This window comes from Halyomorpha halys, unplaced genomic scaffold (assembly GCF_000696795.3).
Source record: "Halyomorpha halys isolate HHAL.00 unplaced genomic scaffold, Hhal_1.1 Scaffold350.1, whole genome shotgun sequence".
Lineage (NCBI taxonomy): Eukaryota > Metazoa > Arthropoda > Insecta > Hemiptera > Pentatomidae > Halyomorpha > Halyomorpha halys.
In genome coordinates this window covers 244,795-263,283 of record NW_027107986.1, presented here as the reverse complement: position 1 = coordinate 263,283, position 18,489 = coordinate 244,795, and the positions used below count along the sequence as shown (strand labels likewise).

The 18,489-nt window shown below is 29.8% G+C and overlaps 2 protein-coding genes across 3 annotated transcripts in view; both read left to right on the top strand.

Annotated features, from left to right (window-relative positions):
* The window catches only part of LOC106681606 (3-hydroxy-3-methylglutaryl-coenzyme A reductase), a 53,542-nt gene extending 52,076 nt beyond the window's left edge, over window positions 1-1,466 (top strand). The window contains exon 18 of one of the 2 annotated variants that reach the window (XM_014422017.2): window positions 845-1,466. In XM_014422017.2, coding sequence (XP_014277503.1) covers window positions 845-911 — 67 coding nt within the window. In that variant the 3' untranslated portion in view covers window positions 912-1,466. The remainder of the gene's footprint in view (window positions 1-844) is intronic. The other variant, XM_014422018.2, reaches the window with a different exon arrangement.
* A 5,264-nt stretch (window positions 1,467-6,730) lies between these two features.
* Window positions 6,731-18,489, top strand: part of LOC106681603 (legumain) — a gene marked incomplete in the record, with an annotated part of 17,248 nt that continues 5,489 nt past the window's right edge. The window contains 5 exon segments of the mRNA XM_067046350.1: window positions 6,731-6,836; window positions 10,479-10,600; window positions 10,791-10,888; window positions 13,654-13,735; window positions 15,816-15,901. Of these exon segments, the coding sequence (XP_066902451.1) occupies window positions 6,821-6,836; window positions 10,479-10,600; window positions 10,791-10,888; window positions 13,654-13,735; window positions 15,816-15,901 (404 nt within the window).

The following is an 18,489-nucleotide window of genomic DNA, read 5'->3' as shown; positions in this document are numbered from 1 at the left end:
GAGCAGAGTGGCTCAGTGTTAAGGCACTATGATACTAACTTCAAGGACCCGGGTTAGAACCCAGCTATGATATATGATAATAGCACAGCTATGGTAATAGCTAATTATTTATTCTATAGCTGAGGAAAAACCTTGAGGTCAATCATGATTCTGACCAAATCACCCCCTTGCACAATCGTTTGTCTAGTAACAGTACTACCTTACAAATATGGAATCTATATTCCATTATGAACGCTTATATGCATATTGTTTAATTTTCAAACTCTTAATATACCTATGTAATTCATATTTTAAAAAGGGAACACTAGTTTAAAAAAACTGAAAATATTTACAATTACTTTATTTGATTATCACTAATGGCTATTATCTGTTCCAGTATGCAATTTTATTTCATTCCATAACAATTCGTGTAAATTACTTTTAGCAGTAAACATTTTAGTTTAAATTGAAAGTAAAATACATTATCTCGATTAATACTAATAATTAAATTAATTTCAGAAATTTATAACTTATTTTTTTTCATTTTTACTCTTAATTATATACAAATAATGTTTTTTGTTGTTTTTTTTGGGGTTATTTTTTATAGATCAAAATCGATATTTTGTTATATTACGGTATTAATTTTATTAATTTATTTTCTTTTTATTTATCTATAAATCCTTTTCCACTTCTTTAATTTGTTTAATTATATTTCGTTTAGATTTTTTTAAACCAATGGGGTAATAAAATGTAAATTTAAAAATTAAACCAGTACTAAAATATTGGATTTTATGCCTATTATTTAACTAATAAAAACATATTTACATTTTGCATTGCCTAAATATTATAATTAAATTGTTTACAGGTCTTCAGCAGATGTTAAGGATTTGACCCAGTATAATGCAGAAAATGTCTGTTCTTCCTACAGATAACGTTTACTGACTGAATTCAGTGTGTCTTTTTATAAGCAATAGTTAATAATAACACAAATATAAATTTTTCTTAAATTATCTTCCATGTCAAGTCATAATAACCTCCTTATTAAATTTTCAAAAATAATATAACACCTTGAGTTGTATTGCGTTTAATAATGAACTAAGTTATTTATCTATCCTCATCATTATGAACTCTGAGTGTATTAATATATTTTTTTTAGAAATATTTATAGCTTTTTTATGAATATTATTACTAGAAATATTTACTGACCTCATTGCACAGTGTCATACTTACAAATTTGCTATGTCATTCTAAGAGTATCTAATATATAGAGAGTAACCTTAAGGTCTGAATATTTTAAATTTTCACTAAAAATAAAAATTGTAATTTTAATATATTTCTAATTTCAGAAATTAATATATAAAGTATATTTTTTATATATTACCTACAGATATGTAAATTAATAATATTATTGGCATTGTAATATGTAATATTAATGTATTTATTGTTTCATTTAAAATGAGTGAATTTATATATTGTTAAGAAAGCTCCTATTTTTTGACTGAATATTTTTTTAAATAAATATCTTTTAGAAATATATCTTGCTTAATATTTCCTATAAGAATATACCATATACGTGAGTAAATTAATCAGTAGAAAATTCCCTTATAGTAAGTTAATTTTATTATTTAATAATGGAGATTACTAATGTATTAAAGTTTACAGACGTGAAATATACCTAATTAGTGTAAAGAATTTCATTATAAATTCGGTCCAGGTTCTACAGTCATCTAAACAATGTACAATATCAAAGCACTAGGCCTGAAGATGGCGTGAATAGCAGAAAGGTCGTAAAAAGATAATAAAAAATATTGAAAGTGAGTGCAGGGTTTTATTACATATTAACTATTAGACGCAGTTGATTAATATTCCGGAGCATTCGGTAATTGACGACATAGAAAAAAAATTAAAATAATGTTAATATTATGTTAGTAAATTAAGAAACCCAATCATATATGTTTTAAATAATATAGATTCAGTAATAGTTTTTAAAACTAAGATTTTTAATTTGGGTACCAGGAAGAAACAGAAGGAATCTTCTGGAAGGAACCATCTGATAGACGCAATGATGGTTTCATATTTGACGTCGTTTAGAGATTAACAAACAACACTGATTCAGCGATTCACACTCTTTAGCTATTTTGATGTACTATAATTTTTATGTACTTTGCTGTTAAAAGAATTTTCATCATTTTTTTCAAAAACAATCGTGGAATACGGTTTCATGAAAGCAGAAAATAAAAATGTTCCTAGAATCGATATTTTAATGTTAGTAACATTTTTTGCAATAAACCTGGGTTTCTGTCCTACGGAGTTAAGAAATTTTAAAACATCTGTGTAAGCATATTCAAAGTGCAGTTTATTTAATAAAAATACGATATGTTTTATTGATGCTCAGTTTTTAACATTTTTCTTAATACTCTTCTGAACACATTATTTCGTATCGAACATAATTTTACATATCGTTTTCCAACTTTAAGGCATAATCATTACGTTTTTAGTTACTTTAAGTAGTCTTTCAGAATAAATATAACTTTTAATGAATTTATAATTTGTATCTTGCATTATAATTACATTGAAGTGATTTCCACAAAAATATAAACTATTATTTAGATTCGATGATCATTTTAGATCCCTTTCAAAAATTTCGCTAGCTTTAACTAAAAGTTTCTAGTTTTAACATCTATTGCCACTTGCATTAACAACCTTTCTGGAGTCTCTGTAGTAGGTGGTATTTTTGCAATTCTGTACTGCACAAGAGTAATAAGGAATATAACTAATAATAAATAATTGCTTAAGAAACAAAGAAAACTAAAAAAAATAAACAAAATCAATTTAATAAACTCTTGTACTCAGTGCCTAGCGTATGTTTATGTCGAAATGATGCCATACCTAAACAATAATGGTGGATTGGTTTTTTGTACGGCAAAAAAAAATGAATGCTTAGTTTGAGGCTAAATAGTGATTTAAAAAAAATGAAGAGGATAATCATTATCAAATAAGCGAAATAAGACACATCTGAAAAAACTGTTAAGTACCGATTATGATGGCCACAGATGTCAAGTTCGGCAATGGAAAATCACGATAGATGTTGTTTGTTTGTTTATTAAGAAATTAAGGCGTAAAACCCATCGGTCATCAACGCCAACACCCCACTCATGTACATACCCAGTGTTCAATTATATAAATGAAAAAAAAATACATATATATGTATAAAATAGATAGACAAAAATATATAACATATAAAAAACCAAACACATAATATATAAAGTATACAAAAAATACATAATATACAAAAAGCATATATATATATATATATACATACATACATACATACATACATACATACATACATACATACATACATACATACATACATACAAACACACATACATACAAACACACATATACATACGCATACATTCATATATATACATTATATATTCACAAATAGTCCTTGTATTTTCAGAAAAGACATAATCTTATTTAAATATGATTCTCCATTTCCCAAGGCCTCTGATATATTTGAAGGTATACCCCAGTTCATTTATTCATATAGATAGATGTTGGAGTACAGGCTGCTACAGAAAAAGGTGATTAAAATAAAAGCTTTTTTTCATTTATTAATTGATAATACTTCAACACTATTTTATTATTATTATACAACGTTTCGGCCTAAGGTACAATCTGCAAGGATTCATAATCATTCCACTAAAATATACGGCAACACAACGCTGCTTTGCTTGTATAGTAGAACATCTGACAAAAAAAAATTATATTAGAAGAAAATAGTTGATGAGTATGAAGTAGATTGTACGAAGACAGTGCGGTCAATAAAGGTTAAAAATATTTTTAAAAAATTATGGTAATCAACGTTTGGCCACACATTGCAGGGCTTCGTCAGGGATAAATGAAAACAAGATACAAACATTGTAAGATGTGAGAAGAAAATTAGAATACTTATACAAAAGGAATAAAAAACATTTAAAAAATAAATAATAGAAACAGATAAATTAAGTTAAAAAAATATAATATTCATGTGTGATTGGATTGTAAATAAAGAACTAGAGAACAATATAGTAGAACAATACTTACTAAATAGTAACTAGTAACAGATATGGTAGAAAATAATAATTGAAAGGAGTGGAAGGCGTAGGTATCCTTTTTTTTTTATTACTCTAGTTCTATATTTACAATTCTTTCACATATGACTGGCTATTATTAATTAGTTTCATTTTTATATTTGTTTAACAATTTATCTTTTTTTTTTTAATTTGTTTGTATTTTTTTCCCTTTGCATATTTATTCTAATTTTTTGTCATATCTTACAATGTTTGTATCTTGTTTTCATTTAGTCCTGACAAAGTCCAGCAAAATGGGGCCAACCGTAGATTACCATTAAAATATTTTGTAACTTTAATGACCGCCACTTGGGGTGCCTTCCTACAATCTACTTATAGCAGCGTTTTGTTGCTATATATTTTAGTAGAATAATTATTAATCCTTGCTGATTGTACCCGAGGACGGCTTGTTAGGCTGAAATGTTTAAAAACAAGAACAAAATAGGGTTGAAGTATTAACAATTAATAAATTATTAAAGTCTTTTATTTTAACCATCTTTTTCTGTAGAAACCTATACTCAAACATCATCCCTTGGGATTTTGCCGAACTCGATATTCGTTGTCATCAAAATCAACAAAATAATTCAGTAATAATCCCGTATTTTGTTTTTTTGGAAAGTGTCTTGTATCGCTTATTTGATAATGATTATAACTCTGATGTTTTTTATAAAATCGTTTTTTAGTCTCAGACTAAGAGTTTAAAATTTACTTTTTTTTCCTGGCAAGAAAGCAAGCCAACATTTTTGTTTTTTCATGACATTATTTCGACATAAACATATGCGATGCTTATCTACTCAGTGCGATGGTTATTTTAATTTTCTTTTTTTTTCTTATTTTGTTTTTAGTTTTCTTTGTTATTTAAAGAACTATCTATATTTAATTTAACTATCTAGAATTCCGTATCGTTCTTGTGCAGTACCTAATTGCAAAAATACCACTTACTACAGAGACTCCACAAAAGTCGTTTATCTAAGTGCTAAAAGATGTCGAAACTACTTAATAAGTTAAACTTAATCGATTTTTTTTTTACTATCTTCTACCTTTATTGACCGCCACCTTGACTATCTTCTTAAAAAATAAATAAATTTTATTTGAAGTCTATAGATTATACCATAGGCTGTGGTTTCTATTTGACTACCCTACTGGCTTTGGGACTTTCTATAGACTGACCACGTTCCCTAAAAGAACTCCTGTCAAAGGTTATGTCTTAGCAACATGCCCATTTCAAAATAAAACCTAAAATTGCGAGATTATTTTACAACTGCCATCTGCCATGCTTTTGTTAAATAAATATTGTTTATAATTAACAAAAAACGTTAAAATTTAATAAATATATTACAATCCTGAATTAGATTGATGTTATGTTCCTAATAATAATAAGTAAATTAATTTTGCTTATCATAATCCTTAATATAGTATATGTGATAAATTGATGATTTATTATAGGACACCACATAATATAGAGATAAAATCATTTAATTAATACGTAATGTATTTTACAAAAAATAATTATATAATAAATTGAAATTATGCTTCATAAGTTTTTACCTTTTGTCCTTACATTACCTTTATCCACTGTGCGGCGTGCTAACAGTCTAGCAACTTAAGGGTGTAACATAATACGAAAGTATGTACTTTATACCAAGGGCGTATTAAGGTGGTGGCGCCCCCGCCAAAGGCGCAGGTACAAAAGGGGCGCAAAATTAAGCATGAAACCATTATAAAATTTAAGCTTTGCTTTTGGAATTTGCAATTGAAAAAAAAAAATCAGTTCCCACCGTTATTTTAGGGGGCAGATTTTTCAAACTCGCCGTAGAAGAGCCTTCTATACGTAATTATACTATAAAGTATGTGCTTCAAACATAACCATAATAAAAAAAATGCTGTACCGCGTCCATGAAGTAGTTTTTTTTAAGGATGTACTACACCAACGGTTGTGTAAAGAAATGATTTGTTCAGAATCACGCTTTCCAGGCATATTCTTCTCAATTAAGAGTACACACTTTAAGACGGTAGGCGAACACCGGAGGGCTCTTAATCGTACAGGATTGACTCACGGCTACAGAATCAGAATAAATAATAATAATAACAGCTGGATTCTAACCCGGGTGCTTCGAGTTACTAGTACAGTGCTTGGTAAAACCATGCCGCTCCCAACATAAGTATAATTGTTACTACATGCATAAGTATTTATTCCATTAGATTGTAATAACGTATGACAAGGAGAACATTCCAAATGTGAAGTGTAGAACAAAACCAAAAAATAATAAGATTTACAATAAAAATTTAAAAAACAGACACCAAGGTGGACCAATTCAGAAAAAAATATTTTAACAAAAAAAAGTAAACGCTACTCCTCAAATGGCTTCTTCGTACTTTTTTTTGCACTGCCCTTTATAAACTTTCTATTATAATATACTGATTGAATTTCTTTGTTTTGATAAATTTTATTATAACCAATAACAATTCATTTTGTTTTCCAAATAGTTTCACATAAAATTAGTTATGTTTTCCTCAAGATCGGACGTTAGTTGTAACGCCGAACGACAAAAACAAACCGGTACCTTGAGTGACATTTTATCTTCTGAGAGTGGTTCTAACAGCACTTAAGGTATTATTAATTTTCATCAAATGAATCTTTCAGCAACTCTCAAGATATAACAATGATTAGATTAGATACTCAATTCATACTTTTCTTTTCCTAAGACGGCACAACACATGACATGTTTGGGCTGAAAGGTGAGTATGTTTATTAAATCAAATTGATTTTTTAAAATTATTATTATTATTTGTTCCGTGAATTATTTTTCCTTTTTAAATTATTATAAAATATTAAAATCGCAATTTCATGTTAATATTAACACAGATTGGATGACATAAATCTTCTAGTCGCAGAGAATAGTTAGGTTAGCAAGTGTAGACTGGATAGTTTTTGAAAAGTTTCTTATTCGCAAAGTTGAAGACATTTTGACTCCAGTTTTGCCAAATATATGAATACTTTCCAGAAACAGGATTTGTATTTAATGAAAAATTTAAAAACTATAATTTTTTATTTATATATATTCTTATTACTTGTTCGATACTAGTTTTATAATTTAAATAAAATAAAGTTTTGTCCAATTAAGTCACAACACTTTTTTTTAATACTTTAAACGTCCAACGTTTCGGCCAACCTGCCCATCCTCAAGGAGAACCTTAACTATAAATTCACAAAATTTTACAATTTAAATAAAATAAAATGTCCAATTAAGTTGTAACACTTTTTTATTTATCCAACTATTTTTTTATTTTGGGCCATTCTGCCCAGGTCTAATGAAATTAAAACTAGTCAAATTAACCTATATGTTTCACTATTTCATTTATATAAAAATACTTTTAACACAGCCTCTCATCCAATTATTAAAAAAAGATTTGCAAGCCATTCTGCCCACGTCTTAAAAAATAATAAAAATTAAATTAGTCAAATTAACTTATACTTTTAATTTTAATTAATCTAAATACTGATATCACAGGCGAATAATATTGTTGATAAGTGAGTGATATCATTGTTTAAATTAATCACAATTAAAAGTATTTTTATTTAAATGAAATAGTGACATAGGTTGATGTGACTAGTTTTAATTTCATTAGACCTGGGCCGAATAGCCCAAAACAAAAATAAAAAAAATAGTTGGATAAATAAAAAAGTGTTACAACTTAATTGAACATTTTATTTTATTTAAATTATAAAATGCTGTGAATTTATAGTTAATATTGTCCTTGATGATGGTCAGGTTGGCTGAAACGTTGGTCGTTTAGAGTATTAATAAAACGTGGTGTGACTTAATTGGATATATTTGATTTTACTTATATAATTGTTGACTTCCCATCTGTCTGTCCCTCCACACATACTTAGTAAGCTAGCTGAAAAATCCTTATTCTTGGATAATATTGCGTTGACGTGCCATGGACTTGAGAAATCTACATCTTTAAATTAACAAAACCCCTTTTTCATTTGTAACAAAAACATCTTATTTATTTATTGGAAGATTATTGATTGACCGTGTGTAAAGATGAAAGGAATATGGTCCGGGTGCGGTCAAAAAAGAACAAAAAAATAGTAATGGAAGATTATTGATTGACCGTGTGTAAAGATGAAAGGAATATGGTCCGGGTGCGGTCAAAAAAACCTCAAATAGTAGAATTATACTATTTTAATGAGCCAACGTTTCGTCCCACGTTGCAGGGCTTCGTCAGGGCTAAAAAAGATACAAACACATAGTTACATAAGGAAAACAAAAACATAAGTGTAAAATAACAGGGGTATAAAATGTAAAAAAGTAAGATATAATAAGAAAAATTAAAGGTAGTAAATAGTAAATGTAAAGGGTAATAGTAACAAATAGATAAGAAAAGATATATTAAAGAAAATACTAATAAAGAGATGTAAAAAGAACTTTTTACATCTCTTTATTTGTATTTTCTTTAATATTTCTTTTCTTATCTATTTGTTACTATTACCCTTTACATTTATTATTTACTACCTTTAATTTTTCTTATTATATCTTACTTTTTTACATTTTATACCCCTGTTATTTTACACTTATGTTTTTGTTTTCCTTATGTAACTATGTGTTTGTATCTTTTTTAGCCCTGACGAAGCCCTGCAACGTGGGACGAAACGTTGGCTCATTAAAATAGTATAATTCTACTATTTGAGGTTTTTTTGACCGCACCCGGACCATATTCCTTTCATCTTATTTATTTATCTGTATCAATAACTTTATCCGTAAATTTCAATCATCGGTGATATTATTTTAATAATGTTCGCTTGTAAAAGCCATGTTGACAAGAAATATTTGCAACAAACGTTGAGAAATGTTAGGCAACAGAAGTTAACAACAAATGCTAGCCACAAAACGTAAGCGTGTTTACACCAAATATTGGGAACATAGCTCAGCCTGTTCACTCATTTCAATTTCAAGATAAAATACTGGAACTTTGACTTAATCACTGGTGACGCATTTGAGAGAGAAGCGCCGGGATCTTCCGGAGTCCTGCTCTTTCCACCACAATTAGGATGAAAAGCCCGGTTCGGAATTCCCCAGACTGAATATAAATATTGTAAATAGGGATGGTTATGTATAAGATTTTATATTACTTTAATTTTATTTATTATTTTTCTACTTCTATTTATTATTTTGTTATCATTTAATTTATAAGTTTGTAAATATTATGTGAATAAGCTCAATGCCTTCTATTACCATTGTCTATAAATAGAAGAAAGAATGTAATAGTACACAATAAAAAAAAGAAAAACTTAATTTTAGTTTATACTAATCCTTTTTCGATGTGTATTTCCAAAGAAATCTTGTTCCGTACATAATTTCTCATGTTCTATTTTTTTTTTAGGATGGGTTGGATTCCTCAGAAATGGTTTTCCTTGATACATGTTGTACATCTGGTTGTTCTATTAATTTCAATATAATTAATAGATTCTATTTTTTCCCTCAACCACTTCATTAACTCGCGGTGCCTTGAAGCTAAAAAACGTGAAATAACAAAATCGCGAATAGAGCATGACAGGATATTTGAATCGAGTTGGAAGGGCTATGGAATGGTTTGTCCTGTCATCATGCTAACCCCTACCGTACCTCTATTACCTAGTTTTTTTTATCTTTTAATTTACAACTGTACTTAAACTAAAAATACAGTTAGGAAATTATAGCTTATAATGACATGAATGTTTTCTGAAGATTTCTACATTGGAAGGTCTGGAAACAATTCTCTTTTCATGCACACCAGAGGATTATTAAGAAAAGAGAACATAAGACAAAGCATGGTTAGAAAATAGTGGATTTGGGTAGTTAGGTAGTTAATTATGGAAGGATTGATTTCAGGCTTGGGATAGATCGGCTATATATGGAACATTAAGGTATTTAGTGATGATTTTATTTGTGGCAAAGTAAGAAGCATTGAGAATATAACGAAGGTATTTAGATTGTAAAAATGGGATACGAGAGGTATTGGATGGTTTCAGTGGAGCCCCAAAACACAACTCCTCAAGTCTAAATAGGCTTTATTATTGTCATGTAGATCAGAATTTAGTAATTGATTGGAGGCTTAGACCGTTTGTCTAGTAATTAGTTTATTGACATGCTGTTTCTCGTCTTGTATAAGGATTCCAAGTTAGACGTTCATCAATAATTAAACCTTGATAGTATATCTATCCAACACGGGTAAATAGAGCATTATTAAACGATACCGAGTATTCCTAGTGTCCCAACCTAGTTACGTCCCTTTTATTTTTGCCAATATCGAAAATAATCTTTATGGAGGACGATATTTTGCACCAATTTTTCTTGTAGGTCATATTTTTAATTTTTCTTGAAATTTCGATAGGTTGTGTACTACTTCTGTTGGTGGGAACCATAGCAGTGGATGGAGAAGAAACGTTTTTTACTGAACGTGTTTGGGCAGTGCTGGTAGCTGGCTCTAAGCAGTGGTTCAACTACAGGCATCAAGTAAATAATTACATAACTTTTCATAATTTTCAATATTTGTTTCTCGGTAATAACAGATGCGAAACTTATAGTTATAATTATAATCCTACGGAAGTTTAGAAATGTCATTAAATTTTAAAAATTAAAAAAATGCGCTTGTAGTCTTTCTCATAGGCAATAAAAATAATTTTGTTTTTTAAAAATATTTTAGGCAGACGTATGTCATGCATATCAAACACTTGTCAACAAGGGCGTTCCAAAAGACAGAATTATCACTCTCATGTATGACGATATTGCATTCAACACGTTGTAAGTATGACATCTTGTATTATCATCAAATTTTAAATACTGTCGTACATAAAAATCAAAATGAATTTTAATATTTGATTTTTTTTTGGGGGGGGGGGTGATTTTTGTATTGGGGTTGCAACATATGAAATATCGGTTCCAAGAGTATGGGGTAAATGAATGAAAAACAAATTTTAACCATATTATTTTTATCCAAAATAATGCTCGTTAGTTTCAATACAGTTGATGTATTATGGTTTGGACTTCTCTTGGGCGTCATTCAGGAACGGTGGAATGGATTGGAGTTGGATAAGAGAGTTGGTTAAAGAGAGAGACATTTGAGCCAGACTCTATAAGCGGGAACCTAATACTGAACAGAGGTAGAAGAGGGAATGACTATGATGATGATGAAATTTGATGTAGGGAGGTGGCGGCCTCATTGCCAGACTCCGTGGTTAGCCACAGGTCCTCCAAGTTGAGGTTTGGTGCATGGTCGATTCCCTTACCTGTGAAACAAACACTTGTCAAACCGAACAAGCCTCGGAACATCGGACCGATCAACAGTAACAACATTGGCAAGGCAAAGGACTTAATTATCTGACTACATGGAATGTGAGAAGTCTCAAATGGGTGGAAAGGTTAGTTGAGGAGTACCAATGCGGTTTCAGGCGCTAAAGATTACTGCTGACCAAATCTTTTCGTGAAGGATGAAGCTGGAAAAAGTGTATGAACATAGCATCGACCTATACCTTCTCTGGATTTCAAGGAGTCCTATGATCAGATGGATAGGGGAGAACTATTAAAATGTTTGTAAGTTCTGCGATTACCACGAAAAGATAACTCACAAATACAAAATTCAGAGAGAAAATTCAGGACAGAAGACAGAGCTTTTCTAGTGATTTTGATGTGATAAACAGAGTAATCTATTGTACCCTTCATTGCTTAATCTGGGCCTGGAATTGGCAGTGAGGCCTATCAAGACAAATCGCGAAGGAACAATTATGAATTGGTTGACACACCACATGGCCTAAGCAGATGACGTTGTATCACCGGCAAAAAACTCACATCATTGTCTGTAGTTTTCCAAGAATTCCACGATGCTGCGAAAAGGCTTGGTCTAGTAGTAAATACAAACAAGACAAAGTAAATAAGATCCTCCAGAGGTAACTAGCAAAACAGACCCTACGTTGTGCCGTGTGGCCAGGTGTCCGACTGAGTGAAGAACTTCAAATATCTGGAATCTATTGTTACATCGAAAAACAACATGAAGAATGTATTAAAGGCATGGCCATTGGCTGACAGTGGATGCTTACCTGCACTCCAGAAGGTGCTACGATTTCGATATCTCTATAAATAAATAAAACTTTCAATACATTTTTTCCAATAATTGGTTATTGCTGCTCCTTTTTGGCTTCGAATCAATTAACTCGATAAGGAAAGTTTAACCTCATTTAAAAGCGTTAAGCGCGCTGAAAAAATATTAGTCAGTTCTTTTTAGTGCTAATTACCCAATTATAAAACTTTAATTTACAGTAAACATGTGAAAATATTTATGTTTTTTAATTATAAATTTTTATTGATGCGGTCCGAGACGGACGAAATAGCAATATTTTTTCATAGTGGACAAATTAAAATCCGACCTGCTAGGAGGCAAGGAGCCCATTGCTATATTCAGGTTCACAATCAACAGCTTTTTAGGAAACGATTTATTCTTCCTTTTTTACTTTAAAATTCAGTGTAGGTGAGATCAGGACCTAAATTTGGAAACACTTGATTGCGTTTTTTTCGGTAAAAGACAATCCCCAAGTTTTATCTTTTGATTGATAAACAAATTTGACATTACAAATAAATCCAATTAAATTTATCTTCATTACAACCATGTTAAGCAATTTTATTCCATTAACTTCTTCTTACTAATAGTTATTTCAAAATCTTTCTCAAAAAGGTGTATTTTAATTCTATTGTGTACAATTAATTGCAGAAATAAATAATTAACACCCTTTTAATATCATACTTCCTATTGTAAAAAATTGTACAGCGAAGTTTAAAAGTAAATAAGAATAACAAAAGGTTTTAGACAATTAAAGAGAACAGAAATAACAACTAAATATAAAAATACAGGAGCACAAGAGATGGAAATAAGATTAAAATCAAGAATAAAGGAAGATTATGAAGAAGGTAGGTAGCATACCTTACAGATGGCAAGCAAGCAAGAAAATGACTGACAGGTTTGAGAGAGCTTGGTGGGGCAGGTGGTGGTTAAAAATACGTTACATTTGATTATTAACAATTAATTTTGGATAATTTTCATTCATATAATAATAAAATATTTTTGTCTTCATATATTCTTGTACAAAAAAATGTTACATTTTTTATTTTATTCCTTTAATAATTAAAGTTGATTAGTTACACAAACATCTCAATTTAAATATACATTATTAATTATTGAATAACAAAATTAATTTACCTATATCTAACATCATATTTTATATATCCTACTACAGGGAGTTGTTACATTATCCTGAAACTGTTAAAAATTATTGTAAATAGAAAGTATATTCCTGCTCCACTATATACAGTTCATCTTCCTATAGACTGTGCCTTTTTAACTTGAACTTTGTTCATTATTGTTATTAGTTTTTTGATTTTTAATTTTATTAATGATATCTGCATATTGTTGTTCAATGTTCTACGTATCTGTTTTAAGGTCAACAACATTTTGTATATTTTCCTAGAAAAATATTGATTTTGAATTTTTTAAAACAACTTATTTCTTTTTTTTGTAGAAACCCATACCGAGGAAAAATTATTAATGAACCAAATGGTACAAATGTTTATGAAGGTGTTGTAATAGACTACAAGGGAAACGTAAGTACGAATTCTCGCAAAAGTTTCATTATATTCTGAAGTACAAAACTGTGATTACATAAAAGTGTATTCATGCCTTAAAATAATTTTTTTTTTTTAATAATTAGTAAACGTGATGGGTTTCTAAAAGCATTTGATGGTGAATAACTTCAACTTGTATTGCATGAAAACATTAACGCATATCAACAAGTCCCTACAGTTCAAAACACTTTACGTTAGGATATGTAAACTATCTTGTTAGCATAGAAATTGGAAGTGGCACTCTTCGAGATTCATCTTTAGTTCAAAGTTACGAGAAATAAAAATATATATATAAAAGAGGCAATAAGGACTAAGAAATCAGAGGTAATTTAGTTTGGATTCCACATTAGGTAAAGCAAATTCATTTGTGGGTACTTCTGTATAATCCGGAATCTCTTATCATAGATCAAAATTCTTCTTATAATAATCGTGTTATCCAAGTTTGTACAAAATTTTAAAAAGTATGGAGTGATCAAGTAGTGTCAGAAGACGTGGAAAATATTTTAAAAGATAATGAAAAGGCAGTCACTTCAATGGATTTTTTAAATGGAATCAACGATTATAACAAAATTCGACGTAAGCCCAAGAGTAAAGCCTACACTCTTTTTAAAAATTCAAAATTCCACTTATTTCTTGTAATATTTACGTCATTTTTAAAAACTGAACCTTTTCTTAGTTTTCTATGTAATCGAAGACGCTGTGACAACTTTTTTACAAACTTTGATAACAAATGGTTTCACCTCCCCGTTGGAGCTGAATCGCCTTTCGCAAATTTGTTTTCCCTGGATCCGGAATATAATGAAGTTGTATGATGATGATTCACGTTTATTGTGGTTCTCAGCTGGTATCAAGTCAACACACAAACGCCGTTTCCATCTCAACACCCAAATGTCACGGCATTTGATTGAGTCTGTTTAGGTTTCTGCGAATTTCATGATTAAACTACACATTTTTGACACCTGTCTGACATCCTTCCTATAGTCTAGACGTAATACGAAGTGAAAACATTCGCACGAAAGACGATTAAGCGCCGACCAGGAGGTAGACGGCCAACATTTCCTCAAAGACGGGGGATTTTGTGGACATGGGCATAATCTTACAAACGCTGCCACAGCGTCTTCAAATTGCATCGATCAAAGTGGCTCTTATACAGATAAATATACTAATGTTCAACCTTTAAAATGGTGTAAATATTACAAAAAATTTCAATTTCAATAGAAATTTCATATTAAAAAAATAATAACATACCTTACTTTTGGGTTACCCTGCAATAAAAAACCATAAATGTATTGGTGACCGGATAGATCAATTAACAAACAAAGATAGATGTTAATATCTACGAATTGGAAAATAAATACTTAAAGATACTATAAGATATTGTCTCTCCTTTGATTTCTTGTTTGATAAGAATATTTATACAGCCTGTTAACGTACCACAAATTTAAGCGCTCGTTTACCATTCCAATTATATGATGGTTGTTGTAATTTTGGGTAACACATTAATGATGATTAAAAGAATAAAGATTAACTCTGAGCGCTTAAATTTGAGTGGGATGTACATACTAATTGACTGAAGATTAACAGATTGGCAAAATATTAAGCAGAAGTGGAACTTATCTCATTGAATGTGAAAAGATAGTGGGAAGCGCGGTAGTAATCTACTACCTCCAAGGACCCAGGTTCCAATCCGGCAGTAACAGATAATTATTTTCTGTTACGCTGTAACCGTAAGCCAACCCTGCGGGTTCTTGAGCCCTCCTGTGGTCCATCTAGCCTTATAAAATGGATACCTATAATTGCAAAAAAATCTGGTGAATGAACGTGATCTTGAAAACCACCACTTTGTATAACCGCTGTTCTAAATACAGTCCTTCCTTACAAAGTATTCAACGCATGCCTGGGTCTTAGTGTTTCAGATTATTATTACTATACTAAATCTATTATTATATCATACTATTATAATACTAATTATTATTATATAATACTAAATACTAAACAACTAATAATTAAATTTGTGAGCGAATGTAATTATCAATGAATGTTTAACTTTTTTTTTTAGGATGTCAGCGTGGATACTTTCCGTCATGTTCTTCTCGGCGACAAGGAAGCACTAGCACAAATTGGCAGTGGAAGAGTGCTTGCGAGGTAAACTATTTGCATTACTACAATAGATATTCTTTAAAAAATATATATATCTTAGGGGGAAGCGGTAGCAGCGTGGAAACGCGCCAGTCTACCAATCTAAAGGTTGTCAGATCGAGTCCCGGTCCCAACCGAATTCAATTAGAAAATAATATAAAACTCACTCACAACCTCCCCCCGGGCATTTGTGAGGCCCGGTAGCCAATGGGTGGCACTCACAAAAAATAGGCATGGGAGTGACGAACCCACCCTGCGAAAAAACACCTCAAGAAGAAGACCTCGAGATCTTCTATTCTATAAATGTATTTGGAATTCTATCAATGAGTAGATTCTTCACAATTCAGTATCATACCATTGTATAACTCACATCACATTTACTTATTGTACATACTTTTAACATGATTGTAAATATAAAAAAATAAATTATAAAAAAAAAAAAAAACATGAAAAGATTGCTTATATAGGATTTTTCAGTATAATCTTATCAGGCCTCCGAGAGACCGTTCCCTCTCCCCTAACACGTCCCGAAGGCGGGACTTCTTTAATCAACAATATCCATATTCACAAATTAGGCTACACTGTCTGAGTTGGATAAAAATAGATTATATTTTCATTGTAGATTGAAACAAGCTTTTTTTTGCATATATTTTCTTAACAAACGTGTTGAAAATTCAACATTTTTATCGGCAACTCCAACTGAGTCCTGTTGATTCCATTTCCAATCAGATGACGGGCCTATCACAGATGTTTTGCATTATAAATTATTAAAATGATAAGTTTATTTTTTTTCTGTTTAAACACTTAAAAGTTACTTTATATGATTTTTTTTATGGACTAATTATTTTTACTCTAAGGCTCAGAATCCCACTTATATATAAATTTATATATTACTTAGTATTATTATTATAGAGGGACATGTCTCAGAATAAATAAAGGATACATTATTATTATTAAAATTTAAACTACAGAATGTTCCTAATATACATTTTGGTAGCCTCAGATTAGGACCTAATTCAAATCGATCTGTGCTGATTTTTGTCAAAAAGTAATTTTAAGTAGCTTTTTCCACGGACCCTCACAATTCTAGTGAGACTTCTTTTTGTTTTACTGATTGTTGATGACTCGAGTATCAACCAGGGCATAACAGATCAAACTTTCCAGTCACTTGGCTTCCTCCCTCATAGGGGCTAAAATGTGCTTCACTATCATGCAGGAAACAGAGAATTACAATTGCCAACCATTGATAGGCATTTCTATACAAAAATTAAGTTAGGGAGAGCATTAAGTGATTTTTAAATAGTTTTAATTTGATGACTTATAATTATTTAAATATAAATCAATAATTTTTTTTTTTTAGTGGAGAAACCGACCATGTTTTAATTAATTTTGTTGATCATGGAGGTACTGGAATGCTTAATTTTCCTTCTTCCAATTTATATGCCGATGATCTAAAGGATATTTTGAAGAAAATGAAAGATAAAAAAATGTTTGACATTGTAAGTAATAAATTAATTAAATTACATGCATTTAATTTAAAAATTAATCTTACAGGTGAACCATTAGAGATAAATAAAGGTTGAGAGTTATAAACATAAACATATTAAACTCTGATAGTCTAATGAATACATTGTTCCTAAAAATATTATAAAAACAATGGCTAATAAAATTAATATAATTGGCCTAATTTAAATTTATTAAGGTTAATTATCACCTCTATCCAAATCCATGACTTCATTAGAGCATGTCATCACTAATTTTTAATGACATGGCCAATTTTGTAAAAACTTCTTTATTCGAAATTGGTGAACTTTTTTTTTTTTTAAAGTTATAATACTTATCACTATTCAGTCATGTTACATGTATGCATACTTACTGAGTGTAGAGCACTTTTAAAATCTAGGGCAATAATAGCGGAAAAACATTTGATCTGTAAATTAATATAAGTTTTCTTAAAATGATTGACAAGAATTAAATTCAAAAAATTTGTTTTGTTGCATTGAACTCTTTTGGAACAAACTATTGGAAAAAAACAGAATTTATATGCTAATAAATAAATCTCCTGAAAAATGAAGGTGCTTTTTATTAGTTTCTTCATCGAACTAGAATTTTTCTATCATAACACATGTTATTTGCTATTCAATGATTAGGAACAAATAACATAAGACAAATAATGTTTATTGTAGACTCACATTGTAGACTATTGAAAAGTTTATTAAGCATTGAAAACAGTAAAAAAAAACATGAATATTCACCATAACTGATTACCATCTTGGTCTAGAAGTTTTTTCAACATTGTTTGTACATAGCAGATTACAATTAAAGATCCCATAGGTACATTTATTTTTCAAACTAATATTAAATTTTTGAATTAAGAAATTTTCATATTACTGCAGGATCATCATTGGTGTTGGCAGTTCCACAAAACTGTACAATTAAATATATTTATTTAAATTTCTGCCCTATCTTTAATGTTCACACCATACATGATTCTTACATAAATACACATAATATTCTCAAAAGAAATTCTCTGTATACCTCCGTAAATGGCTTTTAAACAATACAGGTACAATATTGAGCTATATATATATATA